General features: G+C 33.9%; 1 protein-coding gene across 1 annotated transcript in view; it reads right to left on the bottom strand.

Moving 5' to 3' along the window:
• PCDH15 (protocadherin related 15) overlaps nucleotides 1-26,347 on the bottom strand; it is a 1,796,064-nt gene that overhangs the window by 845,916 nt on the left and 923,801 nt on the right. The window contains exon 5 of the mRNA XM_055352068.2: nucleotides 11,500-11,618. Coding sequence (XP_055208043.2) covers nucleotides 11,500-11,590 — 91 coding nt within the window. The 5' untranslated portion in view covers nucleotides 11,591-11,618. The remainder of the gene's footprint in view (nucleotides 1-11,499; nucleotides 11,619-26,347) is intronic.

The following is a 26,347-nucleotide window of genomic DNA, read 5'->3' as shown; positions in this document are numbered from 1 at the left end:
CTTAAATTTCTGTTGTTTAAGCCACCTAGTTTGTGGTATTTAATTACGGCATTCCTAGTAAAAGGACAACTTTTATCTCTGTTTCCAATAAACATTTCAATCCCATGGTAGGAAAATGACAATCTGCCTAATCTCTGCCACCTCCTAACAAAATCTTGTTTTATTAAGAATACAAACAAAACATATTTTATATAATTTTCTTATAATTTTATTAATGTCTGATGTACCAGAAAATGATACATAGGTATTGTATGCTTTGACTTATTTGAACTCATGATAACCCTATGAGATAGGTAGTACCATTTTCCTCATTTTATAAACAAGAACAGATGACTTAGATCAAGTAACTTGACTCTGATAACATATAGGTTAAGTAGGAGAGGTCATTCATCTAACACGGTTACCTTTCATGACAATGATGATGAAAACAGCTAACAGAGTATCCATGTGACCATTATTTATCTAAACCCCTTACATTAAATAATTGAACATTCATAATACTCCTATAATGTAAGTATTCCTACTAGCCATGTGTTATAGACAAGGAAATTTAAGCAAAGAGATATGGAATAATTTACTGTAGCCACAGAGCTACAGAGTTTTGGAGCCAGGATTCAGATCTAGGCAGTCCAAACTGAAGGTGTGTATTTTTAACCACCACATTCTACTGCTTCTTAAAGTTTGGAGTAGGTATATTAGCATCTGGTAATGGCTGTTGAGGATATTTTAAAACTTAGGTAATGACTTCTGCTATTGTATACTTTTAGAAAACTGGATTGGGATCAAACTGTCCACTACATGCTATTTTGTTACATTTGGATTCTTTTAATACCTAACCTTGTGTGATTGGGGTCATAGCACAGCATGTATGATCGTCATTGCTGCAAACGGATACACATCTTAAAAGCACCAACTCAGTGTTATTCAAATTTTTCCTGAAATTTCCATATGCTTCTCAAGTTCCTTAACTTGAAAACTCAAAATTCTTCCTGCAAACATTTTCTGATTATCTCTACTCCGAAATGTTTTATCAGTTAATCAATTAGTTAATTAAAATTTTAATTGGCAAATAATTGTGCACATTACATATTTTGGGGTACAATGTGATGTTCTGATATACATTTACTTTGTGATTAAATATGCTAATGCACAAATTTATCACCTCATAAACTTGTCATTTTATGGTGAAAACATTCAGAATCTATTCTTTTAGTAATGTTGAAACACACAATGCAATATTACTTATTATTGTCACCATTGTGTGCAATAGATCACTGAAGCTTATTCCTCCTCTAACTGAAATGTTATAACTTTTGTTCAACATCTCCTCTTTCCCATTTCATTGCTCACTCCACCCACCAGCTTCTGGTAACCACCAACCACATCCAGTGGACAGCAAGTTAAATAATAGGAAGTTAGAGAAACCAGACATTTACAAAGGATATGATGCTATTTAATTGTTCAGAATATATAAAATGTGTTTATTATAGGATACAGCCCCTTATGGAAAAATAAATGAGAGTGGGGAAATTTCAAAATCAGACAAAAGTAAAAAGTACTATGTTCACCAGAAGATGGAGTAGAAGTCTGATAGTGAGACACTCAGAAAAGGTCAGTAAAAAACCTCTGAGAAAAAGAAAGTTGCAGGAAAGGTAAATCAATAATGCTGTTTGCTGAAATGCTACAAAATTATAGTACTTGTCTAAGGAAGTAGTTACTGGAAGCCATAGAGAGTGCACTTTCAGTATAGTTACAAGAAAAACCAAATTGCAGAGCTTAAGGGAATTGGTGAAGAACTGGTAGCAACAGATACAAAGATTTGACAGAACATCTAACTAAAGAAAAACTCTATTATGAATTGTATAAGTCATTGATGACTCAGAGCCAAGCAAGTTTATAATTACATTTTTGCTCAACTTCGATTTCTATGAAGAACATTTAAAATGAATTCTGCTTTTTCATACAATTAGAATGTAGGCATTTTTCAATCGTTCTAAAATTTTCAGATTATTAGAATCACAAAGACAAGCATCCACCTTACTGGATATTATTGATTTTATATGCAATGCCTGGACTCTGAATTAGACCTTTTGTTTCTTTTCCCTGTCTCAGCAGGACAAATAAGAACATCTAGGCCAGGAGCGGTGGCTCACGCCTGAAATCCCAGTACTTTGGGAGGCTGAGGCGGGTGGATCACGAGGTCAGGGGATCGAGACCATCCTGGTTAACACGGTGAAACCCCATCTCTACTAAAAATACAAAAAATTAGCTGGGCGCGGTGGCGGGAGCCTGTGGTCCCAGCTACTCGGGAGCCTGAGGCAGGAGAACAGCGTGAACCCGGGAGGCGGAGCTTGCAGTGAGCCCTGATCGCGCCACTGCACTCCAGCCTGGCCACAGAGAGAGACTCCGTCAAAAAAAGGAAGGAGGGAGGGAGGGAGGGAGGGAGGGAAGGAGGGAAGGAAGGAAGGAAGGAAGGAAGGAAGGAAGGAAGGAAGGAAGGAAGGAAGGAAGGAAGGAAGGAGCGAAGGAGGGAAGGAGGGAAGGAGGGAAGGAGGGAAGGAGGGAGGGAGGGAGGGAAGGAAGGAAGGAAGGGAAAGAAAAAGAAAGAAAGAAAGAAAGAGAGGAAGAAAGAAAGAAAGAAAGAAAGAAAGAAAGAAAGAAAAGAAAAGAAAAGAAAAGAAAAGAAAAGAAAAGAAAAGAAAAGAAAAGAAAAGAAAAGAAAAGAACATCTGAGCACCAATACTGGGATATTGTAAGTTACCTCAGAAATAACATCCTTGGGTAAGGGGTGTGGGTGTGGTGAGGTGTGTGTGTGTTTTAGCAGAAAGAGAATCTTCTAAGTACAATGAAATCGGCTTCTATTTATCAGTACCTTTTTTCTTCTCTCTCTTTTAGTTCTGTTGCTTTCCAGGATATACACATGGCTTTAACAGAGTCTATTACTGGAATACAGAGAAGCTATTGAAGTAATCCTTCAAGGCATAAGGTCAGAACTTAGAGAAGTCACAGAGTTTGTATTTCTGAACCTGATTACCAGAAAATTCTTCTAATGCAGGAAAAGATATATGCTTTCAAACTGTTATCCTACAACCAAATCCATTTTGGAGACTCAGGGATCCACAAGCTCACTCACCTTCAGGAAAACATGAAGACAAGAAATGCTAGTCTTGGTACAACCTAATGAAAAGACATAGCTGAGATTTCATATGAAGATAACATTAAGATTGCTTAGAAAAAAATTATTGGAGTTAACATTGAAAGTAACAATGGTATTTCTTGTCATCCCTTTCTAAACGGCATATATGGTATGTAATCTAGAAATATGTACATATACATGTAATAGCTTACAAAGCTTCCAATAAAAAAGACAAAATCTCTGGATTTTGCCATCTAACAAAAACAATGTAGTTACTATTAAAACTTGAATTTAACCTCTCAGAATAAACATACAGTCAAGGTTTTTGTTTATTTCTTTGTTTTTCCAAGATGGTTGACTGACATGGGATGCTAGTTCTCAGAAAGATCAAAGTTACAGGTGAATGGTAATGATCTGAATGAAACACAGTCAGATGAGAGCCAGGACCTGTCAGAGAACCCACAAGAAGAAGCTAGGGTACAGAAAAAGAAAGCAGGAAGAGTCTGGCAGAGATTGACCCCCAAGGAACTTAGAGACCCCAAAAAAGTATAGGTGGGGGTGCTTCTCTGTTCCCCTCACCCTGGCAACAACCTGCTAACCATCGAATTATTAGAGAGTCCTTCTACCCTCACAATCCTGGGCAATGAGGTCCGTGGCAATTTGGAAAATTCCCAAAGACAGAAATCCATGTTGTTAGCTCACACAGGGGTGCCCACACTCTTCTCAGGCCTGAACTGAGATGTCAAGTGCCGTACTAGTTGTGTACACATAGTGGGCCACTGCTGTGCCTATAGAACCTCAGTCATTGAGTCACCACATCACAAGGTCCCCTGCAAACATACCACATAACCTGCTCTGACATCCACAATCAAAGGGAAACAGAGAGGATCCCTGAGGAACTGTGGATCCCTGGTAATGTAGCCCTCAGTGTTACCTACCCCTGGGGAATGGGGGTGCACAGACAGCCCTCCAAAGCCTGCCTTGGGAGAAAGGAAATGTAGTGTGACACAGATCACTGAAGGGAGTGGCACCGGCAGCTGTGAATGGATATGGAAAGGGAGTCATCTTCTGCTCCTCCCATCTACTCTTGCAGACACAGAAGAGGCTCTACCAGTTAAAGACCAGCCCTTGTGAAATTGGTGTAAAATTTTCCAGTGGTTTTCCCAACAGCTACACCTCCATTCAAAGTAAGCCCCTGCCACAGAGGCTTCCATGAAGAGTGAGACCCATCTCTCCCCTTCTATACAAAGAAATAGCATCCCAGCAACTGAAGGCCGACAAGCTACAAAGTTGTCTGTCATGAACTTGGGGAAGAGGATTTGCCCTGAGCCCATTTTGTTGGTAGCTGCCGGAGGGGCATACCCATGGTCTCCAGCTGCACTATGGCCAGGAGTCAAAGGACAATGTATATTTAAACTGAAGGTCATGAGCAAAATGCAACAGGGGCATGATAGGGAAGCAGATCACATTCCTGTCTGCCCAGGGTGAGGACCTGGTATAGGCCTCCAACCCTCTTCCATTGAAACATTGCCACAGCCAAACAGGATCTCCACCAGCTACACCTGTCAGGGTGGGTGCCTCCAGTCATTACTGAGCTACCAGAGAATGAGCAGGCTCTTACGCTTAAGTGCCATCACTGGACTGGAGAGTAAAATGGAATACCTGTTCTCAGAAAGGCACAGGGTTAGTGAATAAGATAAGCTTCCTGAGACCTCTGTACTCTCAGCCTCGCAGGAGATAGTGTCAGCTGACACATCTAACACATCACAACAACAGGCAACATTTAAGAAAACCACCATACAAAGATTACCCACAATCAAGGAACCCATAAAGAACTGTGGCACACTGAAAGCACCCCAAAACAAAGCATATCATATACATCATAACATAAATCACAGTCATTCTCTAAAGGAAAAGTAAATGATAGAAAATTCAAAAATAAGAAGTGATATCTCCTTTAGATGAGAAAGAATCAATGCATGAACTCTAGCAGTACAAAAAGGTAGTAGAGTGTTTTGACATCTCTAAAGGATTGTACTTGCACTCTAACCATAGATTCTAACCAAAATGAAAATCCTGAAATGACAGATAAAGAATTCAAAATACAGAGTGCAAGGAATTTCAATCAGAAAAATGATGAAGGATATAAAAGGCAAAATAGCTATATTAGAAAATAGAACTTCATGAATTGAAAAAGTAACTAAAGGAATTTCAAAACATAATTGAAAGCTTTAACAATACACTAGACCATTCAGAAGCCTGGTTTTTTTGAATTAACCCTGTCAGACAAATATAAAGAAAAAATAATTTTAAAAAATGAACAAATCCTTCAAGAAATATTGGATAATGGAAAGCAACCAAACCTATACGTAGAGGAATTCTTGAGGAAGGAGAAAAAGAAAGAAACATGAAAAATATAATTGAGGAAATAATTGAGGAAAATTTTCCTCATCTTGTCAGAGAGGAGGACATCCAGATACAAACAATTTAGAGAATATCTGTAAGATATTAAACAAATGAACATTACTAAGTCATAAATTTATCAGACTATCCAAGGTCAATACTAAAGAAAAAAATCTTAAACAGTAAGTATCAAACTATCTATAAAATGTAGTCCCATTAGACTAACAGTGGACTTCTCAGCAGCAACCTTACAAGCCAGAAGGAATTAGAGGTCTATTTTGAGCCTTCTTAAAGAAAATAATTTTATAATAAATGGCATCCAAAATTTTTATAACCTACTAAACTTAATTTCATAAACAAAGTAGAAAAAAAGTCATTCCCAGACAAGCAAGTGGTAAGGGAAATTTTCACCCATAGAACTGGTCCTTCAAGAAATCCTTAAAGGACTTCTAAACATGCAAATGAAAGGACAATACTTGCTACCAGAAAAGCATATATGAGTACAAAGTTCACAGATCCCATAAAGCAATTACACAATTGAATATACAAAGTATCTAGCTAACAACAATATGACAGGAATAAAACCTCACATGTCAATATTAATCTTGAATGTAAATGGCCTAAATGCTCCACATAAAAGATATCATTTTGCAAATTGGATGAAAAAGCAAGACCCTACCATTTGCTGCCTTCAAGGGACTGACCTACTGTGTAATGATATCCACAGCCCCAAAGTAAAGGGTGGAGAATGATGTACTACTCAAATAGAAAACAACAAAGATCAGGGGTGCTATTCTTGTATCAGATGAAACAGATATTAAATCAAGAAAGGTAAAAAAAAAAAAAAAAGACAAAGAAAGATACAATTCAACAAGATTTAACTGTCCTAAATATATGCACCCAACACCACAGCACGCAGATTAATAAAAACAACTAGACCTAAGAAAAGAAACAAGTCACACAATAATAGCTGAAGTATTTAGCAACTATTAGTTACATAATCTGTCTGGTGACAGCACCAGATAGATTATCAAGGCAAAAGAAAACCAACAAAGTAACTCCAGACTTAAATGGAACTCTTGATCAAATGGATGTAATAGACATCTACAGAACATACCATGCAACAACCACAGAGTATACATTTTTCACATCTGCATGGAACGTTCCCTAAAATTAACCAAATACTTGGACTTAAGGCAAGTCTCAATAATTTCAAAAAAATCAAAATTATGCCAATTATCTTCTCAGATGATAGAGGAAATAACATTAGAAATATATATCAGCCGGGTGCAGTGGCTCATGCTGGTAATCCTAGCAGTTTGGGAGGCTGAGGTGGGTGGATCATTTGAGGTCAGGAGTTCAAGACCCACAAGGCCAACATGGTAAAACCCCATCTCTATTAAAAATACAAAAATTAGCTGAGTGTTAGTGGTGCATGCCTGTAATCCCAGCTAGTCAGGAAACTGAGGCAGGAAAATTGCTTGAATCTGGGAGGCAGAGGTTGCAGTGAGCTGAGATAGCACCACTACACTTCAGTCTGGGTGACAGAGTAAGACCCTGTCTCAAAAAAAAAAAAAAAAAAAAAAAAAGACATATCAGGAGAAACTCTCAAAACCACACAAGTACATGGAATCTGAACAACTTGCTACTGAATGATTTTAGGCTAAACAAGAAAATTAAGGCAGACATAAGAAAAAGTTGAAATAAATAAAAATAGAAATATAACTCACCAAAACTCTGGGATACAAGGAAAGCAGTGTTAAGAGGAAAGTTTAAAGCACTAAATGCCTACATAAAAAGATAAAAATATCTTAAATTAATAATCCAATATCATACATCAAGGAACTAGGAACATAAGAACAAACCAAATGTAAAGCTAGAAGAAGAAATAACAAAAATCAGAGCAGAACTAAATGGAGTTGAGACTGTAAAAACCAAACAAGAGATTAACAAAGCAAAAGTTGTTTCTTTGAAAGGATAAATAAAATTGATAAGACTGCTATTTAAGTTAATTAAGGAACAAAAAGAGAAGATTCTAATACGCACAATCAGAAATAATAAAAATGTGGCATTACAACCGATACCACAGAAATACAAAATATATTCAGAGTAGTCTATGTAAATTCTCAGAGAGTAATCATGGTAGACTATGAATATCTCTGTGATCAAAAACGAGAAAACCTAGAAGAAATGAATAAATCCCTGGAAACATATAACCAGCCAAGATTGAACCAGGAGGAAATTGAAATCCTGAAGAGACATATAATGAGTTATGAAATTGAATTAGTAATAAAAAATCCATTTTCCAAAAAAAGCCAGGACCAAACAGATTCACAGCCAAACTTTACCAGACATAGAAAGAGCTTGTACCCATCTTGTATAAACTAATAAAAATATTGAGGAGGAATGACTCCTCTCTAACTCATTCTATGAAACCAGTATCATCCTGATACCAAAACCTAGCACTGAACACGTACACACAAAGAAAACTACAGGCCAATATCCCTGATGAATAGACACAAAAATCTGCAACAAAATGCTAGTGAACCAAATCCGGCAGTTCATCAGAAAGATAATTTGTCACAGTCAAGTGGATTTTATTCCAGGGATGCACACATAGTTAAACATATGCAAATCAATAAATGTGATTCACCACATAAACAATTTTAAAAACAGTAGCCATATGATCATCTCAATACCTGCAGAAAAAACATTCAATAATATCCAATATGTCTGTATGATAAAAACCCTCAACAAACTAGGCATTGAAAAAAACATATTGCAAAATAATAAGAGCCGTCTATGACAAACCCACAACTAATATCATACTGAATAGGAACTGTAACAAGATAAGGATGGCCACTCTCAGCAATCAGGCAAGGAAAATAAATAAATGTCTTCCATATTGAAAAAGAGGAAGTCAAATTATCTCTGCTTGCTAATGACAATCTTACACCTAGACAACCTTGATATTTCCTCCAAAAGATTCTTTTACCTGATAAACTACTTCAGTAAGATTTCAGGATACAAAATAAATGCTTGAAAATCAGTTTCATTTATATAGATCGGCAACACTCAAACTGAGAACCAAATAAAAATCTCAATTTCATTTATAATAGACACAAAAAATAAAATATCTAGAAATATACTTAACAAAGGAGACCAATGAGGTAAAAGATGTCCACAACAATAACTATAAAACACTGCTGAAAGAAATACTACATGACAGAAGCAAGTGGAAAAATATCCCATGATCATTGTTTGGAAGAATCAACATCATTAAAATGACTGTACTGCCCAAAGCGAGCTACATAGTCAATATAATTTCTATCATAGTACCAAATTTATTACTCATAAAATTATAAAAAAATTCTAAAATACATATGGAACCAAAAAAAAGAGCCTTAATAGCCAAAGCAATCCTAAGAAGAAAGATAAAGTTGGGGGCATCACATTATCTGACTTTATACTATAAGGCTATAATAAAAAACAAACAAAACTCAGCATGGCATTGGCATAAAGATGGACACATAGATCTATGGACACAATAGGGAAACTAGAAAATAAAATCACATGTGTATAACCACGGTTCTTCAACAAAGCTGACAAAATTAAACATTGGGGAAAGGTCACCCTATTCAATAAATGGTGCTAGGAAAACTTGCTAGCTAAATGCAGAAGAAAGAAACTTCACTCCTATCTCTCACCATATGCAAAAATTAACTCGATGAATTGAAAATTTAAATTTAAGACCTAAAACTATAGAGATCATAGAATAAAACCTAGGAAAACCTCTTTAGACATTGGCCTAGGCAAATAATTTATAAATAATACCTCAAAAGCAAATGCAACATAAACAAAAGTAGACAAATGGGACTTAATTAAGCCAAAGAGTTTCTGCACAGCAAAAGAAACAATTATTAGAATAAACAGACAACCTATAGTATGGGAGAAAATATTTGCAAGTAATATATCTGACAAAAGATTTATGTCCGAAATCTACAAGAAAAACAAATCAACAAGAACAAAACATATAACTCCATTAATAAGTGAGGAAAGAACATAAACAGACACTTCCCAAAAGAAGAAATGGAAGTGACCAACAAACATACGAAAAAACATTCAACATCACTAATCATTAGAGAAATGCAAGTTACAACACAAATGAGACACCATTTCATCCCAGTCCATTTGTACTTTTTATTATCATATATATCCTCAAAATCAAAACAAAATAAACCACAACATAAACTGTGTTAGTATAGTACATTAAAGTCAGCCCCACTGTGCTGTATCACTTGGCGAGTCTGAAATTCCAATGGGCTTCAGAAAGTTGACTATGCAATGCCCAATAAAGACCTGATAATCTCATATTAGAGGCAATGCAAATATATTTATAAGACTAAGAGCTACAACAAGCTTACGAAGAAAACCAATTTATAGCATTACAGGTTAAACCAGAAGTGATTTCCTCTGTTAACTAAAATTACATTACTAAAAAGTGCATGGTTCATGGATGTCTAATGTGAAAAAAGACAGATAGTGAATACTTTCCTGCTCAGTGTGAACACTAAATAAGAATGAAAATAGAATGCCTTATTATATAAAGTAATACCAATACATTGATTTCCAATCTACTCCTCTGGTACAATTTAAAATGCGCTCTTGAACTATAGAGTCACAACTCTTTTCATTTCAATGTGTTTTCCTTCAAAATAGCAGTTATTTATACATACTGCTTTTAAAAATCATTTTTAGCCTGCAGATTCCCAATCTCCATAAATATCAAAGATGTGAAGTTAAGTTCAGATGCACTTGAAGTAAACACTGTGCTAACTAGCAGCAGTGTTCAAGAGATCATGCTGCCGATTTTATGAAAGGGAATAAACTATTGTGAATTATTTTGCAAATCCCAAAAGAAGTTTGTCTCTCACATTATTGAAGACTGAGAATGTCTTAATATATGCACAACTTGAACATTGTTTGTGAAAAAGCCAAACTAATTCATCTATCTTCTGATCAATCAGTTTAGCCAAGCAAAGCAAAGCACAAAATAAATGCACATCCTTTGCTGCCGTTAAGAGCAACCAGTTTGCTTGTCTGTGCATCATGAATGTCAAACAAATCTTGAATAAGAACAATGAAAAGTTAAAAGAAAAGAAAGACAGGAAAGAAATAAAACTCAATTTTCTTGAATAGGAAATTTCTAGGGAGGAAACAGTTTCCATTTTTGTCTTCTATCAAATTTAACATATTATATATAGCCTAACTGTCATTATAGGGTATTCTAAGACAGATTCTGCCAATATTGAAATATCTAAGACAGGCACAATTGGGCCATTGCAAACATCATGTACTCAATGGATTCTAAGGAACCTGAAAATTAATGAATCTTTCTAAAATGACTGACTTACTGTTAGGGGAAAGCTTAAGAAATCAAATACCAAAATACCAAATCTTTTTTTTATTTGTCTATTCTTCCCCCTAAAAAAATAGTGGTGGATAAAATAACGCAATGCCCAGTTAAAGTGCCAACACCAAAACAACTTATGGCTGCTACTTCTGACCCTTTCGGGGGGTCAAATTTTGTTGTCTTTTGTATTTCTAGCTTTGTTTGAGACCTTTGTTTGCATATATTCAAAGGTTAGTAAATACAATTTAATACTGTTTCCACAGCAATTAAGCATTTACCTAGTTAGAATAAGCATTCAAACAGAGGTCTTGCATTAAATTTTGTACTAAACTGTATTCCTTCTACCATGCTGCAATCTTTATTAAGAAACAAAGGATATCTGATTTCACTTTTCTAAGCTTATTTTAGTTAAGGTTAATTATTACACGGAGATACTAACCTTTCAATAATAAACTACAAATTAGCATTATTCATCTCTGTGGTATGTTTTCAATGTAATAACAAAAATCCTGGCTCGCTCTAAAGGTCAAGCTAAAAGCAACCTTACCATCATCATACTGGCCCAAGCAGATTTCAAAGAGAGAGCCCAGGATGATCCCTGAAGCTAAACATGTCCAGAGATAAAACTGTTGAAACATCTTCTGTCAAAGTTCACTCAAAGCTGATCTGAAATAAGAAAAGGTAGAAAGAAACATTTGACGTGTTCATTAATCTGTTATAGGTAAACACAATTGTCACAGCACAGAAAAGCCTTAATGACTTCATAGTTAATTACCTGTGCCACATTATCCATTAACAAAGTAACACACTGGTTTAATGCACTGGAACTGTTTATCAACATAAATTTGCAGACAAGTAATCTCTAAGGAAAGACATCTTTTCTGTTATTTAATTTGCCAGCAAGTAGGTTGAGAAGTTAACATACTAATAATATCAGAAGCACACTCTTTAAAATTTAAGACCTTATGGGTAAGTCCAATGTTAATCAGTTTAAGTTACTAAACTTATGTTGTCTACAGCATAATTTTACAGCAAAGTGTAAGATAGTAAGCCAGTTGTTAGTATCCTACATGAGCATTTCAATGAAAATTTGTCTTATACAATTAAGTAGAAAAGCCCATCATTAAAATGTTAATTCCTTTCTAGTAGAGTGATCAGAGATTGACTTAACTATGCCAGGAAAGACTAAGGAAAATCTGTCAATTTTCACTACATCTGCTTTATGAAGCATTTGGATGCATTTCATTTTAATTCTCTTGTTTTACTTTTCAATCCCCAGCAAGTTAAAAAAAAAAAAAAAGAAAGAAAACAACTGATTGAGAAATTAGTGGCCTGTGAGCACATGAGAATGTCTTATTGAAAGAATGACATGCTCAGTTTCTTTGTAAATTTAGAAAATTATCCACACAGAATTGTTCAAAATGCTCTTGATTATAAATTGTGGCAGACTAGGGATTGGAACACTGTTTCTCTAATTCAGAGATTCCAAACTCAAATGCCTACAGAGGACAAGCAGACAAAGGAAAAAGAATGAATTAGCCAAAGGGGACAATAGTGATGGTAGAGGCTGTGATAAACTGTGCAATGCAAGGTTTTCTAAAGAGACCAGCTGGTGCTCAACTTCTGTCAATGGTTGTGATGTGGCAATGCAAACCAGTGTTTCTGGGTCTTCTGATTTTCAAAGAGAAGGCAGAAATCCAAATTTTCATGTGATTTCCAAGTGTTTACATGATTGTGCAATCTTCTTTATAAGACTAAATGCTTCTAGCAGGTAATATTGATGCCTCAATTTCTCCAGTTTTCTATTTCTGCCCAGGATTCTCTCTACTAGACTAGCTGAGGATAAGGTTTATCAGAGGGTACAAAGGCACGATTTTAATTCTGCTTTTGTCTACATTTTATTTATTTTTGATTTATTGCCAAGTGTTTAATAATGTTTATTTGTCCAGCAGCATGTATAAATATATATATTGCATTGTAAAATTGTATTAAAGGTGTAAGCTCTTTTTTAAAACTAATGGGATACACAGTTCTTGACTTTAAAAGATCACTGCTCTAGATCACACACATTTTAATATGAAGTCTATTCTTGTTTCTTTATCTAAGATATAAAAGGAGCCTGCCTTCTTTTTAGCTGGGCCTTCCACATTTTTTCCTAACTGGCAAAGTGCTTGGCACCTGCATTTATGGTTTCTAGGGACAGAAAGCCCAAAGAAGAGCTCATTATTAGATGCCAAGAGATCATCATAATCCACACTAACCTGTAGAAAAAAGAAAAATAAAATTGACCAATGCTACTGGTTGTGTAGAGCAGTGGATAAGAATGTGGCTTTTTTTTAAATTCAAGCTTTTCAGCTTACTAGTTATATGACTTTGAAGAAATTAAATAGCATCTTTGTCTCACATTTCTCATTATCATAATGGATATAAAATAGTATTTACCTCATAAGATTGTCCTAAACATTAAATACGTAAGGGAATATAAATACGTGCTTAATGCAGTGTACTTACAGAATGAGTAACCCCTAAAGCTTAATATGAGTCTTTCTGACTCAGCATCTATGGAATCTCCAAAGTCTTAAATACAGATTTACTCAATCTATCTTTAGCAAGGGCTGGAAAGTAGATATTATTATCCCCATTTTGTGGAGGAAAGGTCAGGCTCAGAGAGAATAAGTGACTGGCTCAAGGTTATAAACTGGTGAGTGTCTGAAGAGACCATAAAGTCTGTGAGTAAGACACTTCTGCTCATTCCATTAGAGAAAAGTATTGGAAAAATTCCCAGAAAACACAGGGCTCAGAAGTTTTCAAGGCATATGGAGGCCTAGGACAGCCTGCTGTATTGCTTCCCTTAAACTCTGAGAGAGACATTCTAACCCCCTTCACAAAGGATTAGAGCCCTACTAAGATTTCTACATACAATGGCTTCAAATCTTTTTTTATTTGGAAAAACAAACATGACATTAAGAAATAAAATAATGTTATTTAAATTTTAAAAATATAAAGAGAAACCATATACAAATACAAACCAGAAAGGATATATATTGGAAAACAAAATTAATACAAACCAGAAAAGATATGTATTAGAAAACAAAATTAAAGAGACGGTAATATCTTAGCAAAGGACAAAAGGACATAGTTGTGTTCTTGTGTGGGTCCTTGATCTGCCAGCTTGACTTCCTTTATAGTAGTTTATAGTATTATGCATTCACAAATTATGGCATATTCTTTTATTCCTAACTGAAGCTAATTTGGTTTCGTGGAACAGTCTCCAATATAAAAACAACCTGATGGATCATTATTTTAAAATCATTAATGTCACTGCCATTATTATGCCTCCAGAAACAAAACCTCTTGATCTATGGCTCTGCAAGTTTTTAGAGGATTATATGTGTATTTTTGAAAGCATCACAGACAAAACTCATAAAAAATCTATTTAGAATAGATATAGCATTTACTGCCCAGAGGAAGGAGATAATTTTAGGGGAAATATTATACTTGTCTTTGAATAATGATAATAATAACAATTTCTATAGTTTTTTTACTCTTTCATCTATATCTGCCTGATTTCTGAAGAAATTTTCATCACTTCAATGGGTTCAATATTTACAGAGACCTGAAAGAAAGCTATGACTCATCACATCAACTTGATACCCCAAAACACAGAACACATATTGACTTAGTGAGAAAACCCAGTTTCTAAACAAAAATATAATGAAAAGCTACCTCCCACAAAGAGATTGTGTAAAAGACTACAGGACCAAGATGTTTAGTACAATATTGTGCCAATCAACTGACAACCTATAGTGGCACTTCTGTGATTGCGATCAAATTAATTGGAAGAGATCAAATGCTTTAGACAAAAGACTGTTTTTGTTACTAGCTTTATAATCTCTAGAATTACAAGAGAAAGTCCTATAGGAGATGAATTCCATAATCTTGCTAAGTGACTGTAGGTAAATGAAAAGCCTGTCAAACAACACCTCTATGGTGGTACTTCACTTTTACTACAAATCCCACATCAAAGTCTTTCCATGTTCCCCGAGTATATTTTTCCTACAGAATTTATTGGCTAATAATGTTATGTTCTAAAAATCCAAAGCATGTTCAATTCTAAAAAGAATTGTAGGTGACCTACAAATAAATACGCTATACTTGTTTTTTAAGAGATAATTAAATTGATGTATTCAGTACTCTAATATAGCTAATAAAGTTATCATTTTGCAATCGTGACTTAGAAATAGTATTCTGTTGTCAAAATACTGGGGAAAAGTGTTTTTTTCCTATTATAGTATAATATTACACGTAAGTGGTTTGCATTCCATGTGCATTTTATGACACAATTTCCTTAGGCTTAAGGATATTTTACTGCAATTATTCAAGACAAACATACTAATTTTGAATTTCACATCATTTGTATTTCCTGCAAGATAAATCTCATATTTATTTATCTGGCATTCAATGTTCTCAAAAATTAATTTATTCAACAAGCACTTATGGAGGGTCTACTAGATACCACTCACTCTTCTAGGCAGTTGGAAAATATCAGTGAACAAAGCTGACACATTTCTTTTCTCCCATGGATGTTATATTCCAGCAAAATAAAGACAGACCAATAACAAACATAAATAAGTTATATAACATGTTAAAATGTAATAAGTGACATGAAAATAGCAGCTAGCATTTCAAAACTGTATATTGTCACTTTACAATAATTTTCATTCAGTAAATGAAGTGAGATTACACAAAGCAACCAAAATGCTATCCGATAAAATAACTGAATGAGAACTTTACAATGAAAGTATAACTATTCCGACAACCCTGACAGCATCCTTGATGGTATCTACTATTCTGAGTACAGATTTCTGTTCATCTCTTGGAAGGAGAATAAAGGTCTTTCACTGCCTTTCACTTTCAAATATAAATCCAAAGTCTGGAAATACACAAAGGTCTGTCCTTTTTCTGTTTATCCCTGCTCCCTGAGTCTTGGGTGTTTGCAGTGACACACGGCAAAAGCAGCCAAGGTTGACACCACAGCAGTTTTCTCTTAAATACAATTTTGACAATGTTAACTATTTTTTAGCCTATGTCTCTGACTGCTATGTGAATAAACACTAATTTTCTTGAGATACCAAAACTTGGAACACACCATCATTACTTTGATGAGAAACCCCATACCAATACACAACCATGAAGCAAGCTGGAGTCTCACAGTGAAGTGAGCTGTATATATGCAGTCTGCCCTTCAACAGTTTGTTCAGCCAAATTACTGTTATTCTTGATCTGTAACAATATCTAGATAAAGCTATAAAACTAAAACTTGTCACTGCTTTGTATTCCTTGTGAGAAACATATGCTACCTACCTGCTGGAATAAAGCAAACTTCCCTTCAAAGCAACCTCAGCTTCAAACTAAAAACATGAGGTTTTCCAAAGTCACTGTATCTTACCATACTAAATATGAATTTGCTTAAATGACTACAGAGAAACCTGTCTTCTACCTCAGCATGGTGGTAAATATTAATAATGTCTTCATCAGTACAGAGGGTACTTATCACCCTTCAGCATTACCAGATGAATCAGCTGTTCCTTTTTTAAAATGTGTAATATGAAGTTTAGGAAAATAAAATTTCAGAGAGCCTTTCAGATATATTCCTTCCTTCTAGATCATATTATATTTTTCTTTACTAAATATACATATGTATAAGTTTATATCATATATTCATCTATAAAAATATATTGATATTTATTGACAATTTTATAGTACATTTATACATATTTATATATAAAATTATGTTACATAGTCACATATACAATTTATATAAAGAAGTATATATTTTATTTAAATTTACATTAATGATAGGTAATATCAATGATATTGATATTATCTCCCACTTTTTTAAAGTTTGCAATTTAAATTCAAGGGGTTCCGTTGTAGCTAATTTGAGGTAAGTTTGGAAAGTAACTAATGTTTTTATAGGACACTGTGCGGTCCAACCCACCTCTCCCACCCGGTCCTGCTAAATTCGGCTTACTAGATCTTTGCTCGGGCTTACAGTTTTTTTAACATGCCACTACATCTGAATGTGCCTTGACTACCAAATTTAAAATATGTGTTAATTTGGCCAGGGGCAGTGGATCACACCTGTAATCCTAGCACTTTGGGAGGTTGAGGAGCATAGATAACTCGAGGTCAGGAGTTCCAGACCAGCCTGGCAAACTTGGTGAAACCCCATCTCTACTAAAAATATAAAATATTAGCTGGGTGTGGTGGTGCACACCTGTAATCTCAGTTACTCAGGAGGCTGAGGTAGAAGAATCGCTTGAACCCAGGAGGCAGAGGTTGCAGTGGGTTGAGATTGCGCCACTGCACTTCAGCCTGAGCGACAGAGCAAGACAGATTCCATTTCAAATAAAAAGAAAATGTTAATTTGCTTTTTGGGTGCACTCTGTCTCAACATATAGATTCATCCTAAACATTGTGGGATAAAATAAAATTGATGAAAATAATTTTTAAAATTAAGAATATAAATTATTAAGAACTAATCTTGCTATCACTTCAATCATTTACAAGGTCTTTCATTTCAGTTTTAAACATTTTAAATATATAATCAACAGTTGTAAACATTAGATGAGACTAATTTAACCCAAAATATATTTCCCGAAACCACATGAAACACATAAGGTAAGTCCAAGCTCTGGCATTCTTATTCTACAGCTATGGTGAATTCTTGGAGAATTCAAATCAGTATCTTAACATGTCTGTTGAGTCTATTCATTATTAAATTCTGGTTTTAATAATAGAACTTTAAATAAAAGAGGGAGGAACACTGGTTTTCTTTTTGGGGAATACTACTTCTCAAGAAAATAAATGACTGACCAATATAATTAATCTGTTTATGTTTAAAGATTGTGTCTTCATGGAAAAAAACTAATATTCAGTTTAGTCTATAATAGATACATGCCAAATGTTATAATAATGTAGTCATACTAGTTGGTTTAATAAAATATAAATACACCAAAAATGTTTTTAAATGAGTGGAAATTTAATCTCCATGTTTACTATTGCTATTATATTGGATATTTTCTTAGTGTTTATACATACGTTTACTCAATTAGTATTTATTTTATATTTAGTGCATATCAGACACTAAGCTTCTGCTATAGAAATAAATTATTCCATTTCCTCACAATGACTTTGCTATTGAGCATGCACTATATTTCATATTTTTTTTACCTAATATACATTTCAAGGTACTTTAGTAAAATAACTCCAAATTAGGAGATAAATAAATTTTAATTGCCAATTTTTTTGAGGTTTCCATTCCATCTATGTTTTTGGAACTTTCATCTAAATCTCAGTCTTTTAAATAAATCCATTTCTCACTATTTGTTAGAAAAGTCATGGGAAAAAGCTTAGTTTGAAAGGAGCAAGCAAAGGGAAATATAAAAAGAGAAGCCCAAACATTATTTCATCAGTGGAGTACTTAGCTTAAAAATATAACCAAGTAAATTTAAAATGGAGTTTTAATGCTCAAGCAAATGCATGCATCATTTTAAAAAAGAAGCTTGAAAGAGAGTTCTGTGCAGTGTCATTACCTGGCACAGAAAAATGATTCTGATTAATATTCTTGTTTGATGAATATTATAGATTCTAAGAAACACAAATAAATTAATGAGTAAATGAGTATTTTCCTAAGGCAAATCCATCAGCAAAAAAAATCCAGAAGTATTAAGTCAGTCAACAGAGACTAAATGTAAAAGTATGAAAATGTCAGTGACTTGTATAATGTAATATAATAAAAGTCCTGGCTCTGGCATGAGAGAGTCTTGCATTGCATTCCTAGTTATGCTGCTTTTGGAGGGCTATATAAGGGTAAACTAGTTAAAACTTGTGAGAATCAGTTTAAAATTAGGACAATAAAATCCATTTTATTCTTCTGTAATTGACAGATGAAAATTTGAACAAAAAATAAAAGTTAAGAATATTCATTTGTTCATTTATAGCATAAGTGTTTACTAAGCACTGATTCTGGATAATGTGCTTTATAAGATGCAGTGGCTACAGCTTTATGAGAAAAACTGAGTGAATTAATAATAAATACATAATAGTCCATATAGAGTTTTCAGTCTAACAGAGTGTGACAGTCACACCTAAAGTAGCTCACAATGAATCAAATCCTCATATAATACTATTCTATAGATCAGGGGTTCAGTACTGGTCCACGGCCTGTTAGGAACCAGGCCACAGAGCAGGAGGTGAGTGGTGGGTGAGCAAGCAAAGTTTCATCTGTATTTACAGCCCCTCCCCATCATTCGCATTACCGCCTGAGCTCCGCCTCCTGTCAGATCAGCAGCAGCATTGGATTCTCATAGGAGGGCAATCTCTATTGTGAACTGCACATACAAGCGTTCCAGGTTGCATGCTCCTTACGAGAATCTAATGCCTGATGATTGATCTGTCATTGTCTCTCATTATTCCCAGATGGGATCATCTAGTTGCAAGAAAACAAGTTCAGAGCTCCCACTGATTTTACATTATGGTGAGTTGTATGATTATATCATTATATATTATAATATAATAATAATAGAAATAGAGTGTATAATAAATGGAATGCACCTAAATCATCCCAAACCACTCTCCTGCTCCCAGCGCCAGGTCAGTGGAAATTTATTTTTCATGAAACCAGTCCCTGGTGCCACAAACTTGGGGGCCATTGCCATAGATAGTGGAATCTATGACTTGCTTCTAATGTGTAGAATATGATAAAGGTAACAAAATGTCACTTTCTTGTTTCAATTAAGTTATATAAGATTCAGTCTTAGCACATTGGAGAAAGATAAATCTTCCTGCTCTGTGTAAAGAAGCAAACGTATTGTAAACTGCCTTTGGAGAAGGACATATGCCAGGGAACTCCAGGTGACTTCTTGGACCAGAGGATGGCCTCCAGACAACAGCCCTCAGTCATATAACCAAAAAGAAATGAATTCTGCCAACAATCTAAATGAGCTTTGTAAAACAATTGCATTCCATATTGTTAATTATATTTTGAAAAGAAATGTAATTTAAATACTAAATAATGAGATTTTAATTATTTTATATATGATCAATTATATACAATAAATTCTTTTTTTATAAATCTAGTTACAACTTTTCTGTTTCTTATATTGAACAAATTTTGAGCTATAACTCAGTCATATTACTTTACTTGCTTTTGCCATTACCATAGCTTGGTAGGAAATAAGGTTTTAAATAATAGTCTTTTAAGTAGGTGACAGATTTAGAATAAAAGATTCATAACAGTTCTAATTTTAAAAAATGACTTCACATGTTTAATGACATAGAAAACAGGTAGTATCTACATTCCTAACTTTTTTTCTTAAATCTGCTTTCATTTAAACAATGTAAAATTAATTGGTAAAGCATGTCATTTAAAAAAAAAATTAAAGTTCTGGGATACATGTCCAGAATGTGCAGGTTTGTTACGTGGGTATACACGTGCCATGGTGGTTTGCTGCACCGACCAACCCGTCATCTACATTAGGTATTTCTCCTAATGCTATCCCTCCCCTAACCTCCCCACCCGCCCGACAGGCCCCAGTGTGTGATGTTCCCCTCTCTGTGTCCATGTGTTTTCATTGTTCAGCTCCCACTTACGAGTGAGAATATGCGGTGTTTGGTTTTTCTGTTCTTGTGTTAGTTTGCTGAGAATGCTGGTTTCCAGCTTCATCCAAGCATGTCATTTTTATTAGATATAGTTGGTAATAGAAGGAAACATATAAATTTTTTTTGTTGTTTGTTTGTTTTGAGATGGAGTTTTGCTCTTGTTGCCCAGGCTGGAGTGCAATGGCATGATCTCGGCTCACTGCAACCTCCTCCTCCTGGGTTCAAGCGATTTTCCTGCCTCAGCCTCCCGAGTAGCTGGGATTATAGGCATGTGCCACCACGCCCGGCTAATTTTCTATTTTTAATAGAGACAGGGTTTCTCCATGTTGGTCAGGCTGGTCTGGAACTCCCGACCTCAGATGATCTGCCCGCCTTGGCCTCCCAAAGTGCTAGGATTACAGGTGTGAGCCACTGTGCCCGGCCAACATATAACTTTTAATAGTTATTTAAATATTAATATGTATGTAATGGATACTAGAGTAAATACTGATTGGGAAATACAAACTGTCATTAATAAAATATTTGTCTTCTATATAGCTTTAATATGTACTTTTTAACATGTACTTACAACATTTATTTAACATGAATAGAGTAGAAAATGTGTACTTTAATACTTTGCCAGGTGACATGTTTAAGTAGAATGAATAATACTAGGTTTATCCTCTATTGCCCCTCTTCTTATCAGAGGGGTCATATTTCATATTTCATATCTTTTCTACACTTTATTTTCTACTTCACATTATATGAAGTCTAACCAGAGATCATAAAGTTTCATACTATATCAATGCAGAGGCAGAATCAACATTCTATACATATACCTTTTTACTTTCTTTGCAGGATTTTTTAGGTAAGGTCTTCGGCCAACTGAACTGCAACTGTTTCATTTACAATAATTTTAAAACAGTAAAATTCTCTCAAGAACTAAGTTTGTACATTTGATGTTGATAAAAATAATGCTAATGATGAATATTTTTTGAGTATGATAGATGTTGATATTATTGAAATCATTAGATATGCTTTAATAACTTTAAAACCAAATGGTAGACTGGTCCATTTCATTTCTCTTTGTACTTTACCAATTTATACTATGAAAATCATGTATGAAATTTATAGTCTAGAACGTTTGCAGAAATATCATCTCAAAAACAGTAACTCAAAGTCTAATACAGAAAGACATCCATATAAGGAAGCATTTCACAAATATTTCTAAGCTTTGATTTGATATATATTAAGCTTTTACCATTTATCTTATAAATCTACATGATTAAAGAAATGATCAACCTTCTCAACTGGCACAATGTGAAGATGGATAATTTGACTTAGAAAAATAACTAATTGTGTAGTCATGTAAGCCCTTCATTTATGACACAAATCCATAAAGGTCACTGTCATATTTCTTACAGACTGGATTTTAATGTAAAGCTGAGTTTTATTTTTCTAGAAAACTGTAACTTTTATTGAAAATAGTTCATGTATAAGCAGATTTATGGAATTCAAACTCATGTTGTCCAAGGGACAATTGTGTGTAATTTTATAATTGTAAAACTCTGTCTTATCTGTAAATGATAAGATATTACAATTAGTTGGTTCTTTATGTTTGAGGGGCAAATAAAATTTGAATAAGTTGTCTTACTCACAAAGACTATGCTTCATGAATAATACACTAAGAACTTTAGTCTCTTCCTACAAACACCTAATTTTATAGTGTATCCTTGCATTTCAAAATTACCAAACTGAAAAGTAGTCGTTCTCTCTCTTAGTGTCAATGCTAATTGTATGGTACGTTCATTACTAGAGCAAATTTTTTCTAACTTAAATTTTTAAATTTATTACATTAAATATTAGATTATGCTATTATATAGTAAATTCAAACTGCCTGTATAATATTGTATCCTATTAAAATGATACAGACATTAAATTTTATGGGCATTCTAATGATTGTTTTCCATTTTTCCATACTTTTAAAATAAGTTGTTATATGTCCCTTGGGGTTGGGGATTATTTTAGGAATACTTTACTACTTATTAATTTTCCAAAAGTCAATAATGAAAAATATTTACTTCCCAACACACCCTGGCAAGATATTTTATAAGTGAAAGACATAATTTCATTCTGACCCTTTTAATTCTAAGGCCTTTTCATGTTGGTTTTTTTTTTCAATCTGAACTAATTTTTAACTCTCTGTATTTATTACCATAACCAAATTTCATTTTACTTTATTTTTAGCTAGTTATTTCTGCCTAGGCATTTTCTCCTTTTTCATATTTCGACCTAAGAATTTGTTCCTCATGTAAGACTTCTCTGACAAGTCACTTCCTCCCCCAAGTATAGGTCAAATATTTTGCGATAATCCTTCTTAGCCTTTCCTTTGTATTCAGCGAACACATCTCAGTTTATAATTACATTGCTTGTCAGTGGGTACTTTGGCAATACTTGTGTTTCACTTTATGCCCCTGAGAAGAGGAATCATTATTAGCCAAGCTCCTATCCCAGCTTTTTATCCCAGAGCCCAGCAAATAGCTTAGCCCAGATTAGCATTGATGTTTTGAATGAATGAATTTTAAAAAGAAACGTATCATTTTCACAAAATGTCCTGTTATTTACATTAAAGCTAATTTGCTCTTGTCAAATCTGTATTATATATGAAATTTAGTTTTAACACTTATTCCTGCAGCATTTGCTGAATATGCAAGGATCGATAATTGATAAATTCTAAGGAAGTTTTATTTCCTTTAAGACACATTTAAGGTATTGTTGGAGAAAGGGCTATGAATATTGTAAATTCTCACAGAGAGTATGGAGATGTTTGTACATAAATATATATTCATTATAAAATAATATTTTAAATCGTCAAACTTAGATAAAATATATGCTTATAAAATATAAGAATAAAATTCTAATATACTTGGAAAATAAGAACCAAATCTCAGCCTGTAAGTTAAAATTTATGGTTTATATACAACAAAAACTATTGGGGCTGTTTTTATTTCCGTGACCCAATTAAACTAATCTTTTCTCAAATTTCATCCCTATGTCTGAGTATACTAATATTGGCAAAGCCCTCTCTATCCTAAAATAATGTCTATTTTAATATGTCTTCATAGAAAAGTCATTAAAAAGCAGTGAACATAGCCACTAAGTATGATTTTAATATTTTTGTTGAAATGACTAAATTAATAGAAAGTGACAAAAAGTACCTTAAGAAGAATTTTAAAAAACAAAAACAAAAGATTGAACAAAGCATATGTGGAAATATAAATTATAATTTTCTTCCACTTTATTAACACTCTTGTCTAATTAGACAATAATTACTTTAAAAACTAACACTTTCCCCTTAGAATTACTGCTGAAGTTGAAAGGTTCAAGTTTTTAATTACTACTCATAAAGCATGCAGTGAAACTTTCTAAACTATGAAAAGTCTACTATCTTACGATTCAGCAAGATATTTATCTTAGAAAAACATCATTAATAAGTACAAAATCTCATTTAAATTAACAGCAAGAAACTTTCATATTCCTTTCCAGTGTCAGAAATGGGTGAAATAAATCAAAATCAAGGATCTTTTGTGGATGAAAGGAAGTAGAAATCTTAAGATTAGAAACTCACTAATGTGATGCCCATGGGCAAAGATGAAATCAGATATTACAGATGATTTTGAAGTTGCAGTTTTAATAATGATAAAGGTATAGAGAAAGGGAGAATTGAAGCAGAAATGAATTTCATACTGTTGCCCACACCAACCAACTCATCATGCATTTCAAAAGTATATTCCGGCACAACATGGTGGCTCACACATGTAATCCTAGCACTTTGGGAGGTCAACATAAAAGAATGGCTTGAGGTCAGGAGTTCGAAGCCAGCCTGGGCAAAGTAGCAAGACCCAGTCTCTGCAGAATAGACAAAATAAAAAAATTAGCCGGGAGTAAGGGCACACACCTGAAGTCCTACCACTCTCCAGAGGCTGATGGGGGACGATGGTTTGAGCCTAGGAGTTCAAGGTTACAGTGAGATATGATCGTGTTACTGGGGGGGACAGATTGAGAGCCCAAAAACAAACAAAACAAATAAACAAAAAAGTATATTCCACTAATACCTTGTAAGTGGGGGTGTATGAAGTTTTTTTTAAATCAGATATAATGATAATAGCGTGTGTGCATGGCAGTGTGTGTGTGCGTGCATGTCAAGTTGCATATATTAAGTGTAAACACCACAGTTATTTCAGGAAGGGATCATAAATGCATAAGAATCTAAGTGTCCATAAAATACTGTAAATAAATAATTAAAGCTGATTGAGAAATAATGGGGGCTCTGGAGACTGTGCTGAATTTAAACTTAGCAACTTTGCAGAAGTCTACGTCTATTTTTTCCATCTTCCAATTTTTTAGGTAACATTGAGTGTCTGGATTTTCATATGCAATTATGCAATTTATTTTAATTAAACTATTTTCTAGTGTATAGTGTGGCCAAGAAAACGCAGCTTTATGTGCCATCCAGACCGTGTTGCAATAGTTTAAAGCCTTGGGCTTAAGGATCTGTTAGTAACATGACATTTGTGTGATCAGAGCTATCTCTCCATACGCATTTAGGACCACTGTACTATCATCACGTCCAAAACTTACTTTCATAATCACAATCTTTGAAAATTCTCACACTTTAGAGTATCTTCCTGCCTAGAAAAATCTATCACAGTAATATATGCACTCACCATAAAGATAATGTACCAGGATGCTGAGGATATACTAGGTGGAAATTTTAGAACTGCTGTTCAGGATTTTCTCAAAACAGAAATATTCAGAAATATCAGGTAGTTACTTTACAAAGTAACATATATAAATATATGTATATACACACACACATATATTTATATACGCACAAAGGGTTTCTTAAATGCACATGTACCTTTAAAGTAAGAATGCATTTTGGGCATAGTCATCACCAACACAAAGTTCATTCTTGCCTCATGTATTGATTTATGCTCTAAATTTTGTAATCATGTGAGCAATCTTTAAAATGATACCAGATTCCCAGGTTAAAGTCATTTGGATGACATTTATTTATATTTTTTGTACTATTTTGACTTTGAGGGATGTGTTAGAAAATCTTGTAAACTAGCTTTTGGTATTTTCTGCTTATTATTATTTTTTATTTTTTGGTGAGCAACACTAAGACTGGCATTTCAACTTCCAATGAGGGTCCTTATATAATCTCAGTTAAGCATATTACTGCTAAATTCAAACAAATTTTAAAAACAAAAAAAGATATAAATGATTGAAAGCATGACAAACGTTCCCTGTAGATGTTTTCTAATTTTTAATAAATTTGAATTAGAAATATGCCTTTCCAAGTGAATTTTAGATATCGGTTACCACCTTCAAGATCATCATTTTTGTATTTGTGAAGGTGAAAGGAGAAGGCATACATAATATTATATCTGTAATAAATGTAACTTTTTAAAGTAACATAACATCTATATATCGCAGGAAATAATAATGATACAACATTAAATAGATATAGACCTGATGATATAGTTGGAATTCTCCAAACCCTTGCATAACACTTATGTAATCAATGTGAATTTAAAAACATATAATTGACAATAATATATGTGATACAGTAGATTGTCCAATATTTTGTTGGTCTAAACTACAAAATTTGCCCTGATGATTGGTGTATTGAAGAGAAAAACAATTATTTGTATCTCATGATACTTATCAAAAGAGTTTGTAGA

The sequence above is a fragment of the Gorilla gorilla genome, chromosome 8, assembly GCF_029281585.2.
Source record: "Gorilla gorilla gorilla isolate KB3781 chromosome 8, NHGRI_mGorGor1-v2.1_pri, whole genome shotgun sequence".
In the NCBI taxonomy this organism is placed as follows: domain Eukaryota; kingdom Metazoa; phylum Chordata; class Mammalia; order Primates; family Hominidae; genus Gorilla; species Gorilla gorilla.
This window is presented reverse-complemented; position numbering and strand designations above follow the sequence as displayed.